The 25,144-nt window shown below is 35.9% G+C and overlaps 1 protein-coding gene across 19 annotated transcripts in view; it reads right to left on the bottom strand.

The window, feature by feature from the left end:
• WDPCP (WD repeat containing planar cell polarity effector) overlaps positions 1-25,144 on the bottom strand; it is a 482,659-nt gene that overhangs the window by 12,700 nt on the left and 444,815 nt on the right. For 6 of the 19 annotated variants that reach the window (XM_064572438.1, XM_064572431.1, XM_064572432.1 and 3 more), the window contains 2 exons: positions 24,854-24,922; positions 21,620-21,648 (listed from right to left, as the gene is read on the bottom strand). In XM_064572438.1, the coding sequence (XP_064428508.1) occupies positions 21,620-21,648; positions 24,854-24,922 (98 nt within the window). Of the gene's footprint in view, positions 1-843; positions 10,471-21,618; positions 21,649-24,853; positions 24,961-25,144 lie in introns of those variants that run through there. The other 13 variants (XM_064572444.1, XM_064572439.1, XM_064572440.1 and 10 more) reach the window with 11 other exon arrangements.

Raw genomic sequence — 25,144 nt, 5'->3', positions numbered from 1 at the left:
ATGCTATTTGTCTTTCTCTGACTGACTTATTTCACTTAGCATTATACTTCTTAGCTCTGTCTGTGTCATTGCAGTTGGCAAGATTTCATTCTTTTTGATTTGACTGAGTAATATTCCAGTGTATGTGTGTGTGTTTGTGTGTGTATGTTTGTGTATATCACCTCTTCTTTATCCATTCCTCTATCAGTGTACACTTGGGCTGCTTCCACAGTTTGGCTATTTTATATAAAAATTTTTGGGGGCGCCTGGGTGGCTCAGATGGTTAAGCCTCTGCCTTCGGCTCGGGTCATGATCCCAGGGTCCTGGGATCGAGACCCACATCTGGCTCCCTGCTCAGCAGAGAGCCTGCTTCTCCCTCTGCCTCTGCACCTCCCCCTGCTCATGCTCTCTATCTCTCTGTCTCAAATGAATAAATAAAAAAAATTTTGGGGGGGGCACCTGGGTGGCTCAGTTGTTAAGTATCTGCCTTCGGCTCAGGTCATGATCCCAGGGTCCTGGGATCGAGCCCCGCATCGGGCTTCCTGCTCAGTGGGAAGCCTGCTTCTCCCTCTCCCACTCCCCCTGCTTGTGTTCCCTCTTTTGCTTTGTATCACTCTGTCAAATAAATAAATAAAATCTTTTAAAAAAATAAAATAAAAATTTTTTAAAAGATTTATTTATTTGTTTTAGAAGAGAGAGCACGAGGGGGAAGGGCAAAGGGAGAGGGAGAGAGAATCTGAAGCAGACTCCATGCTGAGAGCAGAGCCAGATGTGGGACTCAGTCTCACCACCCTGAGAACATGACCCTAGCCAAAACTGAGACGCTCAAGTGACTGTGCCACCCAGGTGCCCCTAGTTTGGCTGTTTTAAATACTGCAGTAATAAACATAGGGGTGCATGTATCCCTTTGAATTAGTGTTTTTGTATTAGGGGGATAAATACCCAGGAGTGTGATTCCTGGATCATAGGGTAGTTCTATTTTTTAACGTTTTGAGGAACCTCCATGCTGTTTTCCACAATGGCTGCACCAGTTTACATTCCCGCCAACAGTGCATGAGGGTTCATTTTCCTCCACATCCTTGCCAACACGTGTTTCTTTTATTTTTGATTTTAGCCATTCTGACAGGTGTGAGATGATACCTCATTGCGGTTTTGATTTGCATTTCCCTTAAGATGAGTGATGCTGAGCATCTTTTCATGTGTCTGCTGGTCATCTGTATGTCTTCTTTGGAGAAAGTCTGCTTGTGTCTTCTGCCCATTTTTTAATTGGATTATTTGTTTTTGGGGTGTTGAGTTGTATCAGTTCTTTAGATACTTTGGATACTAATCCTTTATTGGATATGTCATTTGCAGATATCTTCTCCTATTCATTAGGTTACCTTTCCATTTTGTTTGTTTCCTTCACTGTGCAGAAACTTTTTATTTTGATGAGGTCCAAATTGTTTATTTTTTCTTTTATTTCCCTTGTCTCAGGAGACAGATCTTTAAAAATGTTGCTATGGCTGATGTCAGAGAGATTACTGCCTGTGCTCTTTTCAAGGATATTTATGGTTTCAAGTCTCATATTTAGGTCCTTAATCCATTTTGAGTTTATTTTTGTGTATAGTAAAAGAAAGTGATTCAGTTTCATTCTTTTTCATGTTGCTGTCTAGTTTTCCCAACACCCATTTGTTGAAGAGACTGTCTTTTTCCCACTGTATATTCATTCCTCCTTTGTTGATTGACTGTGTAATTGTGGGTTCATTTCTGAGTGTTTTTTATTCTATTCCATTGATCTGTTTTTATGCCAGTGCCATACTGTTTTAATTGCTACCACTTTGTAATATAACTTGAAATCTGGAATTGTGATACCTCTGGTTTTTCTTTTTCAAGATTGCTTTGGCTATTTGGGATCTTTTGTGGTTCTATACAAATTTTAGGATTGTTTGTTCTAGTTCTGTGAAAAATGTTACTGGTATTTTGGTAGGAATTGCATTTAATCTGTAAATAGTTTTGGGTAGTATAGCCATTTTAGCAATATTTGATCTTCCAATCCATGAGCATGAAATGTCTTTCCATTTTTTTGCATGTCTTCTTCAATTTCTTTCATTGGTGGTTTATAGTTTTCAGAGAACAGGTCTTTTACCTCTTTAAGATATTGTTTTTGGTGTAATTGTAAATGGGATTGTTTTCTTAATTTCACTTTCTGCTGCTTCATTATTAGTATATAGGAATGCAACAGAATTTTGTATGTTGATTTTGTATCCTGCAACTTCACCAAATTCATTTATCAGTTCTAGTAGTTTTTTGATGGAGTCTTTAAGGTTTTCTATATATAGTCTCATGTCATCTGTAAATAGAGTTTTACTTCTTCCTTGCCAAATGGGGATGCCTTTTATTTCTTTATGTTGTGTAATCATTGTGACTAGGGCTTCTAGTACTATGTTGAATAAAAGTGATGAGAGTGGATGTTCTTATCTTGTTCCTGACCGTAGGGGAAAAGGCTCAGTTTTTTACCATTGAGTATAATGTTGGCTGTGGGTTTTTCATATAAGGCCTTTATTCTGTTTTCTTCCATTTGCATAGTGTATCTCTTTCCATCCCTTTGCTTTCAGGTTGTATGTATCTTTTGATCTAAAGTGAATCTCTTGGGGCTCCTGGGTGGCTCAGTCGGTTAAGTATCCAACTCTTGATCTCAGGGTAGTGAGTTGGTGAGTTCAAGCCCAATATTGGGCTTCATGCTGGGCAAGGAGCCTACTTAAAATAAATAAATAAATAAATACAGTGAGTCTCTTGTAGACAGCATATAGATTGGTCTTTTTTTAAATTTTTATTAATCCATTCAGTCTCTTTATGTCTTTGGATTGGAGCCCTTAGTCTGTTTATATTTAAAACAATTACTGTTAGTTATGAACTTATTGCCATTTTGTTAAATGTATTCTCGTTGTTTTTTTTAGTTCTCTGTTCATTCTTCTCTTGCTCTCTTTCCTTGTGGTTTGATGGCTTTAATGTTATACTTGGCTTTCTTTATATTTTCTTGTGTATCTAGCTACAGGTTTTTGGTCATGGTTACTGTGATGCTCATAGAATATAACCTCCTCTATGTTTATAGTAGTCCATTTTTTTTTTTTAAGTTGATGGGTACCTATGTTAGAACACATCCTAAAAGCACTATATTTTTACTCCCCCTTCCACGTTTTAGGTGTCTGATGTCATATGTATATTTTTTTATTCTGCATGTCTCAACTAATTTTTGTAGACATAATTGATTTTACTGCCTTTGTCTTTAAAAAAAATTTTTTTTAATTTAGTCTTTTGAGAATTTTTCTTTAAAGATTTTATTTGTCAGAGAGAGAAGGAGAGAGAGTATAAGCAGGGGGAGCAGCAGGCAGAGGGAGAAGCAGACACCCCAGTGATCAGGGAGCCCGATGTGGCCTACCTAGGTGTCCCCCTACCTTTGTCTTTTAAACTTTGTACTAGCATTATAAGTGATTGACTGCTATGTTATATGTTTGCTTTTACTAGTGAGATATTTTTCCTTTCATAATGTTCTTACTTTTAGTTATGGCCTTTCCTTTTCTGCTTAAAGAAGGCTCTTTAACATTTCTTGTACAGTTTAGTGGTGATGAACTTCTTTAACTTTTGTTTGTCTGGGAAATGCTATGTTGCTCCTTCAATTCTGAATAATAAACTTGCCAGGTGAAGTATTCTTGGTTGTAGGTTTTTTTCCTTTCAGCACTTTGAATATATCATGCCACTCTTCTCTGGCCTGAAAAGTTTCTGCTGAGAAATCAGCTGATAGCCTTATGAGGTATCCCTTGTATGTAACTAATTGCTTTTCCCTCACTGCTTTCAGATTCTCTCCTTTTCTTAATTTTTGCCATTATAATAATTATGTGTTTTAGTGTGGACCTTCTTGGTTCATCTTGTTTAGGTCTCTGTGTTTCCTGGATCTAGATGTTTGTTTCCTTCTCCAGGTTAGGGAAGTTTTCATCTATTACTTTTTCAAATAACTTTTCTACCTCTTTTCCTCTTTCTTCTCCTCCTGGGACTCCTATAATGTGAATGTTAGTATTCTTGATGTCATCCCAGAGGTTGCTTGACCTATTTTTTTTTTTTTTAAGATTTTATTTATTTATTTGACAGAGAGACACAGCAAGAGAGGGAACACAAGCAGGGGGAGTGGGAGAGGGAGAAGCAGGCTTCCCGCAGAGCAGGGAGCCCGATGTGGGGCTCGATCCCAGGACCCTGGGATCATGACCTGAGCCGAAGGCAGACGCTTACCGACTGAGCCACCCAGGCACCCCTGCTTGACCTATCTTAATTTTTAAAATTCTTTCCTCTTTTTGCTGTTCATCTTTGATGGTTTTCACTACTCTGTCTTCCAGATCATTAATCTGTTCTTATGCATCCTCTATCTGCTTTCAACTCCCTCTAGTATGTTTTTCATTTCTGTTACTGTATTCTTTAGCTCTTATTTTTTAAAAATATTTTATATCTTTGTTGATACTCTCACTGAATTCATCCACTCTTCTCTCAAATCTGGAGGAAAGGCCATAACTAAAAGTAAGAACATTATGAAAGGAAAAATATCTCACTAGTAAAAGCAAACAGCATCTTTGCAAACAGTACTTTGAACTCTTTATCAGTAGATTGCCTACCTACATTTTGTTCAGTTCTTTTTCTGGGGTTTGTCCTGTTCTATTGTTTAGACTGTTCTTCTTTTAATTTTGTCTGACTCTCTGTGTTTGTTTCTATGTATTTGCTAGGTCAGCTATGTCTCCTGGCCTTGAAAATAGTGGCTTTGTATACAGGGTGTCGGTGGTGTGGGGGGGCAGTAGTGCAATCCACTGGTCACCAGAACCAGGTGCTTCAGGAATGTCTCCTGTGTGAGCTGCATGCATCCTCCTGTTAATGACTGAGCCACAAGTTTAATGGGCATTCTGATGGTGGGTCTGGGTTAGATTGGCTGACTGCAATGACTGGGTGTGACTACTGCCAGCATATTGGTGAGCAGGGCCATTCCCTGGCACAGATGGTGGAAAGGCCTGGCTGATGCTGCTGAGGGGGTGCTGGTTGGTGGGATTAGCCTCTGGCAGAGCTGGCTGACAGGCTCTGCTATAACTATTGTGGACTTGCTGGCGGGTGGTGCTGGACCCCCTTACTGGGGCAGAAGACACTTTGGAGCTGTGCCTGTTGAGGTGGGCAGGTAGGGTGGGAGTGGGTGTTTGGGGGAATGTTGGGGCTGGGTAAGCCCTGCTAGCAAGTTAGATAGAGATCGTCAGTGCTGTCTTCCACCAATGTTGGGCTAGTGAGGCTGAAGGGCATCAAGAATAATGGTGCTCATCAGCAATTCCATTCCCAGGAAAGTTCCTACTGATCCCTGCCCCTCTAGCACATGTCCTAAAGGTAGTCAAAAGTTTTCTTCATGTAGGGCCCACGTGCTTTTTGAACACTTGCCCCTCTTCTGGGTGTTGGAGTGAATGCTACAATATGCTGGTTTCTTTAAGAATAGAATCTCAGTTCTATAGCCCTCCAGTTCTTCTGGAGTTAAGCCCTGCTGATTTTCAAAGCCAGACATTATGGGGGCCTGTCCTCGCAGCACAGATCACCAGGTGGAGAATATACCTAATGTCGGGCTTGGTCCCCTTGCTCTTCAGGGAGGACCTCTACACTTTTGATATCCCACTTGCTTGTGGGTCACTGCACCAGGGTTTTGATTCCTAGCCACATCTCTGGCCCTTCTACCCTTCTTTCCCCCCTCCCCCTTCTACCCTTCTTGATGTGGCTTTTTCTTTACATTTTTAGCTGTGGAAGAGCTAGTCTGTTAGTCTTTAGGTCATTTCCCCATTGAGTTACACTATATGTAGTTGCAGCCTTGGATGTGATCATGGAAGGAGGTGAGTTCAGGATTCTCCTACTTCACCATCTTCCCAAATTCTCCACAATGTGAGTTTTTTAAGAATTGTGTTTTAATCCCCATGACTTTTTTAAAAAGCAAATTGGTGTTATTTAACTAGGATTATACTTCTAGGTTATTAAAATTTAGAAAAATCTTGGTACTTCTGAAATTTAGCTCTTTTTTGGAGTTATTTTAAGAAGATAACCAATCTCAGTGTACTTCTTTCAGAGCCTTCAAGGTCATATAATAAGGTAAACCTGTATGTTATCCATGCTGAGCTTACAACCCTGAGATCAAGAGTCGGACACTTAACTGACTAAGCCACTCACGTACCCCGTTATATGCATATTTTAAAAATTGTGATAAAATACACATAAACATAAAATTCATCATCTTAATCAGATTTAAGTGTACAGTTCAGTAGTGTTAAATATATTCACATTGTTGTGCAGCCAGTCTCCAGAACTTTTTTGTCTCTCAAAATTGAAACCCCATACCTGTTAAACAATTCTTTTTTTTTTTTTTTTTTTTTTAAAGATTTTATTTATTTATTCATGAGAGACAGAGAGAGAGAAGTAGAGGGAGAAGCAGGCTCCCAAGGAGCGGAGAGCCCGATGCGGGACTCAATCCCAGGACCCTGGGATCATGACCTGAGCCGAAGGCAGACGCTTAACCATCTGAGCCACCCAGGCGCCCCCTGTTAAACAATTCTTGATTCTCCCACCTCCCAGCACCTGGTAACCACATTCTCCTCTCTGCTTCTGTGAATCTGACTACTCCAGATACCTCCTATAAGTGGAATCACACAGCGTTTGTCTGTCACTTGCTTATTCACATAGCATAATGTCTTCAAGGTTCATCCATGCTGTGGCATTTGTCAGCATTACCTTTCTTTTTAAGACTGAACATGCTATTGTGTGTATATACCACATTTTGTTAATTTATTCATACTTTGTTGGATACCTTGGTTGTTTCCATCTTTTGGCTATTGTGAATAATGCTTCTGTGAACATGGGTGTACAAATATTTGAATCCCTACTTTATATTCTTTTGGGTATATACCAGAAGTGAAATTGTTGGATGGCAATTTTATTTTTAATTTTTTGAGGAACCACTGTATGTTTTCCATACCAGCTATAGCATTTTATATTACAATCAAGAGTTCACAGGGGTTCCAGTTTTCTACATCCTTGGTGACTTTTTTTTTTTTTTTAAATAATAGCCATTCTAATGTGGTAAAGTAGTATCTCATTCTAGTTTTGATTTGCATTTCCCTAATAGTTAATGATGTTGAATACCTTTTCATGTGATTATTGGCCATTTATATATTACATTTGGAGAAATGTCTATTCAAGGTCTTTGCCCATTTTTAATAGGGCTCTTTGTTTTTTTGTTGTTGTTTTAGGAGTTCTTACCAGATACATGATTTGTAAATATTTCTCCCATCCTGTAGGTTACTTTTTTACTCTGTTGATAGTATCTTCTGAGTCACAGAGTTTTAAATATTGATGTTCAATTTAATCTATTTTTACTTTTGTTGTCTGTACTTTTGGTGTCATATCCAAGAAATCACTGCCAAATCCAGTGTAATGAACTTTTCCCGCATATTTCCTTGTAAGAGTATTATTATATAAATTAGGCCTTAACGTTTAGATCTTTGATCCATTTTGAGTTAATTTTTTTGTCTGGTGCAAGATAAGGTTCAACCTCATTCGTTGGCATGTGGATATCCAGTTTTCCCAGCACCATTTGTTGAAAAGATAGTTCTTTCCCAATTGAATGGTCATAGTACTCTTGTTGAAAATCAGAATCATTTGATTACGTCTGTAAGGGTTTATTTCTGGGCTTACCATTCTATTTCATTGCTGTGTCTTTTTTTTTTTAAATATTTTATTTATTTGACAGAGAGAGCGAGACAGTGAGAGAGGGAACACAAGCAGGGGGAGTGGGAGAGGGAGAAGGAGGCTTCCCGCAGAGGAGGGAGCCCGACGTGGGGCTCGATGCCAGGACCCTGGGATCATGACCCAAGCCGAAGGCAGATGCTTAATGACTGAGCCACCCAGGCGCCCCTGTTTTTATGTATTTTAAAAATATAACTAATGAAGTTTTAGAATATAGTATTACTTGCAAATTTGATAATTCTTATTTTTATTATTGTATAGATAGTAAGAAAAAAATGTAATATTAGTTTGGGTTATTTGGCTTTTTAATGAACCAAAACCATTAAGAGATAGGTATTGCAAACAGTTTATTCTGGTAAAAGACACAGTGTCATAGCTAATATGAATTATTGTGGAAATTATTTGAGATCTGAGCATTTTGAAGAATAGTCAGACAAGCTCATAGATCCATTCCTAAATGAGAAAGTGAGCCTCTTAGTGCACGTGCTTCCTAGCTGTTCTTGTCTATGCCACTATTCTCACTTTAGAGCTGTGGTGGTAGCAGAGCAGGAATATTAATTTCTTGGAATAATTAATTAGTAAACATCCCCAGGTTCACAGTGTTGGGAAAACACAACATTTATAGATGGATATTGTCAAGGATCTCTTGTATAATATATTCTTATTGCTGTCTAGACATGGTTTTCTATATATTTGAGTTAATTTTTCCAGAGGCACGTGAAGGGGGAAAATGGGCAATTTATTTAAGAATTAAAATTGTTTTGTTTAGTTTTCATTTAGGTAACTGGCAGACTTATCATCATTATGATTATATAGGACAAAATAGTTTTATTTATATGTATATTTTATCTTAATGTCTCATTTAAATTTTTACTTTTTTGCATTGACTATATCTATTTAGCATAGACTATGTCTACTTACATAGGACCTAGAAATAAAACTGAACTTTTCTACCAGTCTCTCACATCGTTGTGGAAGATTGTGGTGAAATGAATAAAAGGATATGGTAGATCAGGAAATGTGGTTTGTATTTTTAGTTAATGACTATTTATTAGAAAATTTGGAGAAAATGTGTGCAATTTGACAGAACTATACTTTCTCAATACAATTTTTTCTTTAAAAACATTAGTTAACTTTTGATTATTGTGATAAAGAAGGATGGGAATAGTAAAATGAAAATTTGCTGGTAAATACATCTCTTTTTAGTATGGCTCACATACCATGTATTACTAAATCTTTTCCAGAGCAGTAGCAAACTGAAAAATCTAATTTGAGTTTTACTTCCTTTCTTCGTCATACCGTCTGGTAGAAGTACAGATGAATAGGAAGCAGGGAGAAAAATCTGAAGTATAAAAGCCTTCAATTTAATTAACTTTTAACTATAACATTTAAATATATAATTTACCTCATGTACAACATTTGAAAAAGATGTTGATTATTCTAAACATTTACTATTGTAAAATATATGCTATCTGCTAATGAATGGGTGTCAAGAACTATGAAGGGTTTGAGATTTTTACCCTACTTGTAAGCTAAGAAGTTACCAAGCAACAGTTTCATGCTGGTAGAAGACATGAGACTCCAGAGTCAGAAACAAAAGACAGTTTATTACTCATAGTAATAGTAGCTGGAGTGTCAACTTTTGGTGGGGGCATTGATTCCAAAGCCCATTCCCACAGGGTAATGTAAAGAGGGTCAGATGATACCTGCACACTCAGTGGGCTATGTAAAGGATAGGAACTCTGAGCTTAAGGAACTTTAAATCTTTTCAAATGGGTGGGGAATCTGGTTGGCTTGGTCAGTGGAGCATGCAGCTCTTGATCTTGGGGTTGTAAGTTCGAGCCCCATGTTTGGCATAATTACTTAGCAATAAAATCTTTACCAAATAAGAAAATAAAACTTTTCAACTGGGCACTAAGCATGCCTGACCTGTGCTGCAGAGATGGTGTCTGGCTCCAAGGGACATTCTTTGCCTCATAGCAATAATTCAGGAGACCCATAGAAAATTGTCTCCCAACTATGGGTCTGGGTGGAAATTTTTGCATAATAAATTTCTTATTCATAATGCAAATTAATAATGTAAACAAGATCACAAGAAATGTTTAAAATACTTGGGAGAACCAAGTTTTTTGTTTTTTGGGTTTTTTTTTTTTAAAGATTTTTAATTTATTTATTTGACAGAGAGAGACACAGTGAGGGAGGGAACAGAAGCAGGGGGAGTGGGAGAGGGAGAAGCAGGCTTCCTGCAGAGCAGGGAGCCCAGATGCGGGGCTCGATCCCAGGACCCTGGGATCATGACCTGAGCCGAAGGCAGGCGCTTAATGACTGAGCTACCCAGGCACCCCGGGAGAACCAAGTTTAAATATTTTACTTTTTAAGCACCTAATAGTGTACAATTTAAGAAACTTTGAAAATTTTACATTATTGAAAATAAATTAAGGATTTTACTTAGGATCACTGCTGTTATGGTACATGTTTTTGAAACTAATAAAAGTTTATTTTGAGAATATTCTGAATTTAAAACTCTTAACTAATTCATACTGTTTTTCCTCTTTTTAATCTGTACAGGGAGATTCTAATCTGTACCAGGCCACGAAAAATTTAGATGTGAAAAATAAAAAAATTTTTTTTTAAGTAAAAAGGAAGTTTTTTTATTGTTTACACCAAGCCAAAGTGAACCATTCTGAGAGAACCACCATCTCCGATTTCCTGAAAGTAAAATCAAATAAAAACAATTAAAATCATGTTTAAGTAAACAATAATTGACTTAATATTTTAATTTAAATATCAGAAAACATTGAAAAAATAAAATGCACTAAATATATGTACATAAGAGAACTGTGTATTTTTCTTACTGTTAAAATATTGATACAGTGTTAATAAAAGTCAGTGAAGAAAAATATGAAGCATAAAAGGCAAAGAAGGAACGACAGGATATTAGTTGAGATTTGGAAGCATGTGAAGGCTCCTGCAGTGAAAAGTTGCAAACTGTGGGTCCTCATTTGTGATTCTTCCTATTACCTATTTGATTTTACAATACTGTCTGTTCTCAAAAGTCCGATATACCATGTATTTCTTCATTTTGGTATTTTACTGAGTATTTGATAGTGGCTCTTAAGGTAATGTTTCATAGAAAAGATCATGGTTTTCTAAGCCCTTCATAAAATTTTATGAAGGTGCAAAGAGATGCAAGGACTTCTGCCATTTCCCATTTTTAAACTTACTTTCACCCCTTCCCCCAACCTCATTAAGTATAGATAAACAAAGAATTTTATGATAGGATTCTGAAATTGGAGTATGTTTAAACATAGCACTAAAGGTGAATGATATTATTTGGAAAATAGTACAGTGGGGACATTTTTGAAAGTTTGGAGATAACCTACTTAGAGTTGAAAGGTAAAGGGGAAAAGTAAAGAGAGTAGGGATGGTGGTTAGTACTTAAACTAACATGTCATATTGGAGACATTTCTCTTATGTAAAAAATTTAAAGTTATTCCTTAATTATATTTGAAAGTTCTTTTTAGTAAGAGAAGCCTTTTAGAAATTTGTTATTTCTAGAAGAAAACAGGTATGGGGTTGGCAAGTAAGGGAAACATGTATGTATGCATGTGTCTGTGGATCCTGATGTACACAAAATTAAAAAAAAAACACCCAACCTGGAAAAACAGGTAACAAGAAGAATGAGTAATTTAATATTGCCTGAGGCATGTGTGTGTGTGCTGGCAAGTTCAGGGGTTTTAGGTAGCTTTGAATTTTAAAACAAAAAACATTGAATACACCAGCATTTTAAAAAATGTAAGTTCCAATTCTTGGCTTATAAACCACTATATCAAAAATCTATCCTGTACATCAGTAGAATGGTCATCAAGAAACCTGGATTTAGCTTTCGGTCTTGTTAACTAACTGGCAGAGATCCTAGGTAAATTATTTTATTTTTCTAATATCTGGTTATAATTGTTGCTGGAAGGCCAGATTTTGCATACTCGAAGTATCTGGTTCAGCCATATTCTTGATGTATACATAGTGTCTTATGTTAAGAATTACATTTTAAAAAGTAGGAATCTTGGGGTGCCTGGGTGGCTCAGACTGTTAAGCGTCTGCCTTCAGCTCAGATCATGATCCCAGCATCCTGGAATCGAGCCCCGCATCGGGCTCCCTGCTCAGCGGGAAGCCTGCTTCTCCCTCTCCCTCTGCCTGCTGCTTCCCCTGCTTGTGCTCTCTGTCAAAAATAAATAAAATCTTAAAAAAATAAAAAAATAAAGTAGGAATCTCAGAATTAACTTCTCAAAAATCTCCCAGGACTTAAAAAAAAAAAAAAACTTTGAAGAGTTTTCTTAAAAATTCAGCCTATTTTTAAAAGAATGATTTCAGGGCATTTCCAGGATTTCCATGATAATGTGTTCCATGCTAAATAACATTGACTTGTACCTTATTTAACTTAGAAGAATATTTTGATGATTAATGAAATAATTGTTTTATATACTCATTTATTATTTAAAATAAAGTATATTCATTAAATAGAATTTGGAACACAGAAAAGTATAAAAATTTACCCATATTCTCACCAGTCATATAAAACTGGTTTACCATGTGTCTGCTTCAGTCTTTTCCCCCCACATGTTTTATTTTTTAAAATATAGTTTAAATCATATTATATATACAAATCTGTATGTTTTAGAGGGTTTTGCCTCACTTTGAACACTTTTTTTAATGCTCCAACAGTCTGTTTTTAATGGCTAAATTTTATTCCATTAAATACTATAGCTTTATTTAACCATTCCTTATTTTTTTGGTTAAATTTATATTCCTAATTTCCTCTTTTTTTTTTTTTTAAAATAACTCAGTGATAGACATTCCGTTTTTTGTTTTTTTGGTGTTTTTTTTTGTGATAGACCTTATTAGGCATGGGTTTTTTTTCTGTGTTCAGGATTATTTCCTTGGTATGGAGTTGCAGAATAGAATTATTGGAGCAAAGCTTATGAAATTTTAGGCCTCTGGGTAAACACTGTAGAATTGTTAGTTTTGCTTTGTTTCTTTCCTGGCTTGGGAGGAGGTGATTTTGTTTGGTAATAGGAAGTATGGTTTCAGTGGAGGATGATCTTCATCTTACTATGTGCTGAAATTGTGCTCACCCTTGACTGAATAGTTACATGTTAATTCCTGTAATAATTTACTGCAACAAAAGGGTTTTCCCCAGACCCTCATTTGATTTCAACATATAGTTGAAATAAATAAATGCACATTTTTCTAAGCCACACCCTTTTGCTGTTACCTAATGTTGGGTGATAGCAGGTCACTCTCTTTTAAATGTACATAGACTTCCATAAGTCAAATTCTGTAGACAACTTGTTCTGTAGACAAGTTAAGCTTTGCTTTGCCACAAATTGGATTTTGACCTGTTCCTCACTTAATACAGATTTTTTTTTTTTTTAATACTAAGCGATCATCTCATTATTTTATATTGTTTCCCCTCATGGTCTCATTCAACATTTCTGATTTGGTTCAACAGTAATTAAATCCTAGAAGTATACCATTTTTTTTTTTAAGATTTTATTGATTTATTTGACAGAGACACAGCGAGAGAGGGAACACAAGCAGGGGGAGTGGGAGAGGGAGAAGGAGAAGCAGGCTTCCCTCCGAACAGGGAGCCCGATGAGGGGCTCGATCCCAGGACCCTGGGATCATGACCTGAGCCGAAGGCAGACGCTTAACCGACTGAGCCACCCAGGCGCCCTTAGAAGTATACTATTTTAGAGATAGAAGAAAGTCTCCTAATTTGCAGTCCTTTCATTTTACAGATGAGGAAACCAAGGCTCATACAGGTTAAGTGTTTTATCCAAAGTTACTCATATAGCGGCAGAACTGGGATTAGAATTTTGTTATATCTCTGTGAAGTGCTTTTTTCCACTACAGCTTCTTTATGTAGTAACAGGGAACATGTGTTTCACAGTCTACTTTATGATTTGCTCTTATGATTGCCTATACTTGTCATTTAAAGCTCTTGTTTATAGGCATGCCAGTAGCCCACCCCTGTGTGACAGGAGATGCTTTCTTTTCTTTCTTTCTTTCTTTCTTTTTTTTTAAAGATTTATTTATTTTAGAGAGAGACAGTGCACACGTGTGGGGGGGGAGGGGGGGAGGGAGAGGGACAGAATCTTCAAGCAGACTCCCTATTGAGCATGGACCACCCCCTGCCTCCATGCAGGGCTCGATCCCACTACCCATGAGATCATGACCTGAGCTGAAACCCAGTCAGAGGCTTAACCGATTGAGTCACCCAGGTACCCCCACAAGATGCTTTCTTGTGCAGTCAAGTTGTCCAGTTACTCAAGTTTCACTATTGACTGTTAACTCTGCTTCTTGCATATTTGGATCATACAGGGATTTTTTTTTTTAATCAGTATTCCAGAGTTGTGGTGCTTGATGCTTTTTCTAGAAAATGAAATCTTAAATTGACTACAATCTAGCAGTTACCAAAGGCTCGCTTGAGGCTTCTGATACTTATGAGAGACAGGCTAATAGATAAGCTAACTATCTAATTTTCCAACTTGCTCTGTTAAGTAAACCATCAGAAAGGAATGTACTTGGAGCTTGTCCTCTCATCTTTCCACAGAACTGCCTTCACTGAATTGTGGTTCAGTATAATTCCAGCTTTTATACAAGGCTTATAATGAAAATATGTATGTGAATAGGATTTCTTTTTCAAAGCTCTACTTGAAGACATGTTTAGTTTTCTAATACAGACATTCTTTAGTGTGTTCCTAGTGCTGGAAGAACATTTCCATCCAGTTGAATTTACTATGTGCATACTTTAAACTATTAAGTCAGTAAAGACAATAATAATGAATGGTGTTTTGGAGTTTATAAAATGCTTTCACATTACCTAATTTTACATAGCAGTCCTGTGATGTTATTAAATATAACTATTCCCATTTTACAGTTTAGAAAATAGGTATAAAGAGGTGCGGCTCTGAGGAAGTAGTGGAACAAAACTGGAACTGAGATAGTTTCCCTATTAATCCTGCATTTTTTTTTTTTTAATTTCTTAAAAATTCAGTTTAGTTAACACATAGTATAGAATTTGTTTCAGGGGTAGAATTTAGTGATTCATCAGTTGCATATAACACTCAGTGCTCATTACATCAAGTACCCTTCTTAATGCCCATCACCCAGTTACCCCATCTCCCCACCCACATCCCCTCCAGTGACCCTCGGTTTGTTTTGCATTCTTTCTATTATACCATGGTATCTCCCAAAGTAAACCTATTTCCCTTTTTTGCCTTAGCCTCCCCAAATTGAGTTAAACTCTGTTTTAATTTATATATAACAGCCCACATATTCAACAACATCTCTTACTTTGCAAGTTTTAATTGATTTTTGCTTTGTGTAATGGTATTATAGGTATTTTAGGTATTTTGCTTTATGTAATTATATAAATAATTTTGTGAACTCTGCCCCAAATCTTTCAGAAAGTAGATAGGTCATAAATACTAAGATAAATAGATTTATATCTATGAAGAATGATCACTGTATTAGGGCTGTGTTGGCACTTTTGTTTTCTACGTAATAGTTTATCTAACTCTCCTCTTTAGGTAATATGTTGATACACTTAAAAACATTTTTAAAAAATTTTTCTTTGGAGGAAAGATATGAGAATAGTTTAGCACTTATCATATCTCAACAAATATTTGAAGATGTTGTTACCCATCAAGTAGATTAATAAGCTTTATGATAGTATCAATGAAAATCAAAATTGCTTTTATCACACTTTTAGAAATTGCATACTTAAACTTCAGTTATATAAGATGCTTTTTATTAAAGTGGATAATTGTCAGTATGTAAATACATTGATATATATGTGTAAATATATATGTATATATACATATGTATGTATATTATATGTAAATATATGTATATATTACATATAAATATACATGTGTAAGTATATGAATATATGTATGTATGTATATATGTTTATATTACATATAAATGTATATGTAAGTGTGTGTGTGTGTATTTCCCCAATATTTACATATTGACATTATAGAGACACACACAAATGCACTCTCTGTACTGTTTGTACTGCTCTCTTCTGGCTGGAATCAACCTTCCTGGATGATAGAAGGGCCAAAAGAGCAATATAAACAGCAGATTGGTATATCTGTCATAATTCCACATTTAAAGAATGAGTTTCTGGCATTTCCAAGTCTAAGATTTTTTCCAGACAGTATGCCAATGAGTAGTACAGGCCAGACAATATAGGTACATGACTATATGGTTTATTACCTATTTGTCTATGACTGAAGTCAGTGGTAGGGAACAAGAGGTATGCTCCATCCTAGAAATGTATTCCAACGTGCAAGCCCAAGTTAACCTCTTACAAATTTGTCTATTAAAGTTTAATGGAGAACTCAAATTCTTTTGATCAGCTTTTGTCAGTACAAATCCTTCCCAAAGTCTTCCCAGGAGCCAGCTAGATCTCTATGGGTTTTCTTTCTTTCTTTCTTTTTTTTTTTAAAGATTTTATTTATTTATTTGAGAGAGAGAGAATGAGAGAGAGCACATGAGAAGGGGGAGGGTCAGAGGGAGAAGCAGACTCCCTGCCGAGCAGGAAGTCTGATGCGGGACTCGATCCTGGGACTCCAGGATCATGACCTGAGCCGAAGGCAGTCGCTTAACCAACTGAGCCACCCAGGCGCCCAATTTCTTTATTTTTTTTATTGTGGTGAAATATGCATTACATAAAATTTGCCATTTTAACCATTCATTAATTTTCTAATTTGTTTTTTCTTCACCATGGTTGACTCTTAACTGTATCTCAGCTAAGGTGTTTTTTAAAATGGTTCTGGAGAAAGTGGGTAAGAATCTTAAAGTGTACTATATCAAGGAACAGTCTACTAAATTGCAGGGCATCTGAGGTTAGTAAGATAACTGTGAAGATGGTCTTAAACTTTAGAAATGAGTAGGGGTTAAGCAGTTGTGGAACTGCCTTCTTGCAGGGTAAAAATTGTCAGCATTTTTTTGTTTTCAGAAAGACTAATATAATTGTTCTTCAGATGGTAGTTACTTCAAGTTAAGACGTGGAACATAATTCCTTTTTCAGGTTTTTCACAAAAGAGAGTGTGAACAGGGAAATCTGAAGAACAAACTTTTTCTTGAGAAGTTATAAATAGGCACTAATATATACTATTTGAGAAAAATGTAGCTACTGTAGTAATAAAGGTTTTGACAGCCAGCTAATTCAAAGCATCAGAAAACTTTACACTCTGGATCTCTCTATATATGACCCAGCAGATTTTTCTTAGAATTTTCTTAGAATTGAAGTCCATATTCTGATGAGGCCTAAAGCTAAATTATGGTTAAAATAAGCAAGGATTAAATATAGTGCCACTCCTTACTTTAACCAGAAAATAGCTTTAGGCCTGAGCAGAATATGAACTTTAATAAAAGTGTTTGGGTAAAAGTTCTCTGGGGATTGATGGAGATAGATAGATAAATAATTTATAATAATATGGGTGAATATATGTTATATTTTTTTAAAGATTTATTTATTTTAGAGCACACAAGCAGGGGGAAGGGCAAAAGGAGAGGGAGAGAAACTCAAGCAGACTCCCTGCTGAGCACAGAGCCTGATGCGGGGCTTGATCTCACCACCCTGAGATGACTTGAGCCAAAATCAAGAGTTGGCTGTTTAACCGACCGAGTCACCCAGGCACCCCATATTGTTAGGTATAAGACACAGACACACTAATATAATGGAACACTTAAGATCTGTGTGTTTCATTGTACGTATATTTGGGAGGGAGGGGAATATTGTAAACAAATATTAAACTGTAGTTAATGCTATGCATGCTAAAGTGGTTTAAAGGGGTGAAGTGTATGGATGTCTGCTACTTTAAATTTATCAGAATATAAAATGGATTGATAGAAGGATTTGTTGATAGATACATGATAAAGCAATTACTGTAAAACAATTGTAAAATCTAGGTAATGGTTATGTGGATGTTTACTGTACAATTCTTACAACTTTTTTGTATATTTGAAATTTTGCATAATAAAAAGTTGGAAAAAATAGTGTTAATGATAAGGTACTTAAGTCTACATAGGTCTAGTTTGGTACAGTCAACAATTATTGACACCTACAGTATGCCAAAGTGCTATAACTGGCATTAGGATTATATGATAGTGAAATGACTCAGACACTCTTAGGTGGTGAGTAGCAGGAGATGAAATTGGAGAGAAAGGCATTATTAGGTAATGGAGAGTTTTATATACCATAATAAAAAGCTTAGACTTTATCCTATGGCATTTTAGGCAGGGGAATGATAGGTAGATCACTCTCACAGCTTTGTGGAGGCAAGATTTGAGGTAGGGGTGGCAGTGATGGGGATAGACTAAAGATGAGGATAGTAATTAGGAAGTAGTATTCCAGATGAAGATGATTAAAACCTGAATTATAGCAGGGCTAGATTCTAGAAATATGTAGGAGCAATAATCAATAGAGCAATAATTAATAGAATAGATTTGTTTTATTAGTTGTGAGTAGGTTATAGGGAATCAAGAGTGACAAATACCATATAAGAGAAGGAGCAGGTTTGGGTCTGGAGGGTAAAACAGTGAGTTTGGGTTTCAGATAATGTTAAAATAACCATGGATGAAATCATTCATGCTAAACCCCACATCAGCAAAGCAGAACCTAAGTTTCTATGCGTGGCCTTCCCAGAAAAGGAAGGCCTAGGTCAACTAGTTAGTGCTTGCCTACTTACACAAGTTACCTAACCCTGCCCCAAAATTTCCCTTTGCTTCATATAAGGAAAGTAACCCTGCTTTAACCAATTAGCAAATGCCCAGAATAACTTCCTTGTTCCTGTTCTCTTTATGCTGTAAATATCTCTTGCCTTGAGGCACCTAGGTGGCTCAGTCAGTTGAATGTTCGACTGGGTTTCAGCTCAGGTTGTGATCTCATGGGTCCTGGGATTGAGCCCTGAGTCAGGCTCAGCACTCATAGGAGAGTCTGTTTGAAGATTCTCTCCCTCTGCCCCTCCCCCTACTCATGCTCACTCTCTCTCTCTCTGAAATAAATTAATTTAAAAGAATCTCTTGCCTTGTACAGTTTTTTGGACTTCCTTTCTTTTTTTTTTTTAAGATTTTATTTATTTATTCAGAGAGACAGAGAGAGAGAGGCAGAGGGAGAAGCAGGGAGCCCAATATGGGACTCAATCCCAGGACCCTGAGATCAGGACCTGAGCTGAAGGCAGATGCTTGACCAACTGAGCCACCCAGGCGCCCCTGGACTTCCTTTCTGTCTGCCAGATTGGATGCTGCTTGATTCATGAATCATTTAAATAAAAGCTTACTAGGTCAGTAAATTGTAGAAATTTTTCTTTTAACAGATATTATCTACTCAAAGCGATATTTATTCATTCATTTGTATTTAACGGTATTTGACAAATACTACTACAGAATTCCATACCTGCTGCTAATAAGATGGTGGGCAAAAGGGACACAAATATTGCCTTTAAGAACCTTATCGTATAGTGGGAGAGAGAATTAAATGAGAAGGTATAATAAAAAGTGACATTTATGGTGGTAGGAGAAGCACAGGATGCTATGGAACTTCACAGAAGGGACAACTAACAGTCTGGCAGTGGCTCTGCAGGAATAGGATATATCAGTCTGAAACTTGGGATGGAGTCTGGGCTGGATACAGCAATTATGGCTCTCTGCTATTGATTCCTGAGAGTTGATAAAAACGTCAAGGGATAATAGTATAGAATTGTTAAAGAAGAAAAATGAAGGGGGTGGAAATCAGAGGGGGAGATGAACCATGAGAGACTATGGACTCTGAGAAACAAACTGAGCGTTCTAGAGGGGAGGGGGGTGGGGGGATGGGTTAGCCTGGTGATGGGTATTAAAGAGGGCACATACTGAATGGAGCACTGGGTGTTATATGCAAACAATGAATCATGGAACACTACATCAAAAACTAATGATGTAATGTATGGTGATAAACATGACATAATAAAATAAAATTAAAAAAAAACTAAAAAAAAAAGAAGAAGAAAAGGCTAAAGGCAAGTAAAAAGCCAGAGAAGGAGATAGAAACGAAATAGCAAGGTAGAAGAACTAATTGAGTGTGGTGTAATGGAAACTGAATGTTTCAAGATGAAGAGCGTAGTCAGTAGTGTTAGTATAGAAAGTTCTGATGAGTTAAATAGTAATAATTGGTTTGGCAATTTGGAGGTCATTGGTGACTAAGTGGAAGTAGTTTCAGTTAAGAGATGTTTAGTTAAAAGTAAAAAAATTTTAATATCTTTAAGATATTAAGATATAAAGAGCTACAAGACAAAACACAAGGAAATGAAATAAAACTTTTATCTTAATTTTAAATTGGAAACATCAGTTACATATTTATTAAAAGAAAAAAGTTTTATTTGTATTCACTGAAGAAGTCTAAAAGTTAAAAACTCTAGAGAAAATAATAGAAATGGAGAAATAGTAGGTTCCACATTTAAAGCAGGGAATATATGAGTCTGGGACATCTTGTATCATAAAAGTAAAGCAGCTGCCAAAGCCGAATTAGTCCATATCAAAGGACAAAGGAGCCAACATGGAGACAATTGGCACATCAAAACTGATAATGACTACAGGGGATTGAGACACATCAAGCACCTAAAAATCCATGAGTTCTTAGATTTTAATTTCCCTCTTTCTCTTTTTTATTGGGTGTATGGAGGTTGTTGGGCCACCAACTCATTACTTTAAACCAGGGATCAGAAAACTATGGCCTATGGCCCATGGCCCCAGTCCAGTCCAATCCCTATTGTAAGGCTGTGAGCCAAGAAGAGTTTCATAATGAATCTGTAATCCACTGTGAATTTTTAATAAAATTATGAGATCTTCTCTGACACATAACCTTTTTGAAATTGGTATAATAGGGCATGGATACTTCCTCAAAATGAACTTAGATATGTTAATGGCAGAATATGGAGACGGTCCCCACATGCATTACTTATAAAAATTATACATAAAAATAGTAAAAATGAATTGGATGGACTTGTCACTTTTATAAACCTTTTATCTTTAAACTTAATTTTGGTGAAATCTTGGCATTTGCAACTATATGGATGGAGCTAAAGTGTATTATGCTAAAATAAGTCAGACAAAGACAAATACCATGTGATCTCATTCATGTGAAATTTAAGGCAGAAAACAGATGAACATAAGGGAAGGGGGGGAAAACAAAAGGAGAGAGGGAAACAAGCCATAAGAAACTCTTAACGATAGAGAACAAACTGAGGGTTGATAAAAGGGGGGGGAAATGGGCCAGATGGGTGATGGGTATTAAAGAGGACACTTGTTGTGGTGAGCACTGGGTGTTGTATGTAAGTGATTAATCACTGAATTCTACTCCAGAAACCAATATTGCACTGTATGTTAACTAAGTAAAATTTAAATAAAAAATAAACTTTTAATTTTGGATAGTTTCAAACATAGAGTAGAGAAAATGGTTTATGTAAACTGCTATTTTACCCATCACCCATCTTCATCAATTATCAACTCATGGTAACTTAAATTCATGTATATCCCTCCTTCTTTCTCCCCACTGGATTATTACGAAGCAAATTCCACATATGTAATTTCATTTGTACATATTCCATTATGTACAATTTTATTTTTCAAAAATAACTAATATTATAACCTTGGAATACTGAAAAGCTGAATAGTTATTTAGAAAAATGTTTTCCAGGTAATGTATACCAGTAGGCATCTTTTTCTGAGTTCACAATAATCACATATACTATGCTTTTCTCTTGGAGTTTAATTGTGTAATAAACATTAAGAGGAAGTGTTTTACCTGTTCTATGCAGTCTTCTCTCATTTCTCCTTTAAAAATAAAATATCACAACATTAATTATCTTAACAGAACCTTTTAATATAGCCTTAGTAGAAAGAGAAATACTTAAAATAATCCTAATTTAAACAAGTTGAAATACTGAAAACTGAAGAGACAGCAATAGCCAAAACTCAAAAAGTATGAAAGTACCAGTGATTCTCATACATAACCTTTAGGGCTCATATCTTCACTGAAGCCAAATGAGTAGACTATGCCTACATTGCTCCTTCTGTTCTTAAAATGATACCTTAAAACTTGCATGGCAAGTAAGTTTCATCTAAGTGCCAATTCTAGTTGATAAGTGGTGGTTACCTACAGAATTGTGCTGAGAACTTTTATAAGGCCTTTTTTTTTTTTTTTTCTTCTCAATGGGAAAGAATACTGTATTTGATTGTGGGTTATTTGCTCTCATAGCAACAAATTATCTGCTAGCCCTGGTTTAGTATATCAAATGATGCTTTTAAAAGAGACATCTTTGCTTAAATTTATATGCTATTAGGCTGAGAGAAAAGCTATGTGATAGTGCTACAGTCTAATTTCTCATTATTGATAGATACTAGGTAGACATTAATTTACATATTCTCATCCTTGAAACAAGTAATTGCGTATAACTGGTGGGTATTTATAAGTACCAGTTACGTGTTTCTCTTATAGCACTTAGTGCTTGCATGCATATACCACTCATTTGGCACTATGCTTATGTTAACTTATTATTTACTTCCTTTATTTATTTAGTCTACCTTCCCAAGTAGATTGTTTTCTAAAGCTTATCAGCAGCATCTTATATTCCTCCCTGTAGTCTTAGCACCAAGAAATGCCTTGATGACAATTGTGCTTCTATAAAAATACATGTTACTTGTCTGTCATTAACTCAAAATTACTTGCTATTTTGGGATATTTTTGTATAGACTGGGATGCTTTGTTTAGCTATATAGTTCAAAAATTGCATAACACTTATGATATGGAATCATGCTGTGAAATCTGGATTGTAATGCTTTCATAGGACATCTGAATTTTTAAGATAGTAGATGGCCCTTGCCTTTAGGTAGATAAAAGTATAAATCCTACAGTAAGATGGTTATTCTCTTGAAGATCTCTAGGAATGTAAAAGTTAAGTCTCTCTTAGAAACTTGTTCAACATTCTCTCTTCCCAGTAGTCAATAAATTATTCTTATGACTAAACAAAACTAAACACAAAAAACAAACCCTACCCTGCTTGAATTTATGTTTTTTAATCTTCCTTAGACTTTAAAAACAGCACAGGGTACTTCGTGTAGTGTTAAATAGAAATTGTTATGTCTGTAATCTTGACATTTTTCAAGCTAAACAACTTTTCAAAACTATTAAAAATAGACACTGAGTTTCACCATGTTAGTCATTATCAATCTTCCTTGAATCCATGCCAATTTTTTCATGTAAAGGAAATTAACTTTCATGACAGAAGGGTTAAGATCTAAGATCTAGATTCTAGAAGGACATCTAAGGGGATTGGTGTAATGAAGTGATTGCTTCTGACTCTGGTATGTTACAGTCTTTTAAATATATACCACTGCTGTTTATTTTTCTCATAAAAGCCAGTGGTTACTGCTTCATTTAGTTTCTTGTCAACTGTAACAGTCCCCATCTCTTAACTATATTTGTCTTAGTCACGATGACAGGCCCCATTAGGTAAAGAAAGGGCCAGACAGTAAATATTTTAGGCTTTGCAGGCCAAGAGGCAAAACTGAAGATATTATGTAAGTTCTATTAAGTTTTTATTGATAAAATTTAAATTACAATTGAGTATTTTGTGTGATACATATCTAATGGGAATGTGGGGATAGCATTTAATTGGGGTTCAAAGTTAGTGTTTTATCAAACTCAACTGCAAATGTTCTGTTAATGCTGATCTTGGTATATATTTTGTATATTTCACCTTTGAAAATGCCCTTTCAAACGGGTAGGTACTACCAAATACTGATACCAGTCTATGAACAGCATCATATTTTATAGAATTCTGTTAGATTCTTCTCTTGATGTTGGCCTTTTAGCATGTTATTACATTGCAGATTAATCATTGCTGGTTCTGGGAAGCCCCTCAATTGCACAGTTGATGGATTTTGAAATAGGGACATTTACTTGGCATTCGTGTTTAGGTCTGAAAAATGCTGCTGGAATTAGGGGGGCCAGTTGTTCTGATATTCTGGGACTGAGTGGTTTCCCAGGATTTGGGACTCAAAGTGCTAAAATTGGGACTTTGTTACCCTTACTAGAACTTAGTTTGAGATCAGAAAACAGATCTACTTCAGATTTATGTGGGAATACAGATCTCATTTCTTTTTTTAGTTCTTGACAACCCAACTTGACATTACTTTATAATTCAAACAACATTAATAGCTTTACTTCGGTAAAAATTTCACATATAGTACTGTTTTGCCTTGTAATTTTAGGTTCAGTTCATCAAGAAACATCAAATTTGAAACAAAAGATGATTTCAAAAAGCCATTCAATTTGATAATAGTGGTCAGTGGTGGTTCTCATTCAGAAAAATTTCAGTCTCAGCATAGACCTAAAAAAAAACGCCACTCCTTTTACCACTGCTAAGTTTTTGAACTTCTGGATAGAAGGGCAAGTCAGGATATTCAGCTTCTATTTTTGACAAAAATTCACAAAACTGAAAGTGGTGAAACTCACAGGAGTGAATGAAGTTCACCTTTGACATTTTCGGTTCAGTAACATATGATGTATTTACATATTTTCTGCAAAGTAACTGTTGGTTGAGTAATATATTTAAACATCTAAAATTTTTAAATTAATTTTATTTTAATAATAGATTTAAACACCTTAACTTTTTTTTTAACACCTTAACTTTTTTTAAACACCTTAAAAAAAAATATTTATTTATTTGACGGAGAGAGCGAGCTCAAGCAGGGGGAGCAGCAGGCAGAGGGAGAGGGAGAAGCAGGCTCCCCGAGGAGCAGGGAGCCTGATGCAGGGCTCAATCCCAGGACCCTGGGATCATGACCTGAGTCCAAGGCAGCAGCTTAACGACTGAGCCACCCAGGTACTCTTTTAAACACCTTTTTATAAGCTTCGTAAATTTGTCTTTTTTCCCCTCCACATATTTATCATAATCAGTTGATTATGCACATCTTAGTAGATTCCACTTTAGGTTGAAATGAATTAGAGTTTTCTCAACTTTGAAAATATTCTTACCTGAAGTTGTTTTACACAGACTGTTCATAGAGGCTAATTCGCCAGTTACTTCAAACTTGGCATTGACTCCTCAAATTAAGAAAAAGAAAAAGTTGAACAGTGTACATCTGTTGACAACAGAAAACCACTTTAAATCATCTTCCTTTTTTTGTCTTGCTTTTAAATAAACTATTAATGTTGCTCCCAGTGTCCTCAACTTTTTAAGCAAATGTACTTGCCTAATGGCCAAAAGTCTTAAGTTTGTTTTCTCTGGACACATTTCTTCATCTTCTACAGTCAAACATGGTTTAA

Source organism: Mirounga angustirostris, unplaced genomic scaffold (assembly GCF_029215605.1).
Source record: "Mirounga angustirostris isolate CCGP_5_RB_7025 unplaced genomic scaffold, mMirAng1.0.hap1 SCAF_10, whole genome shotgun sequence".
NCBI lineage: Eukaryota > Metazoa > Chordata > Mammalia > Carnivora > Phocidae > Mirounga > Mirounga angustirostris.
Note: the sequence above shows the minus strand (reverse complement) of the source record. Positions and strands in the feature narration are given on the sequence as shown.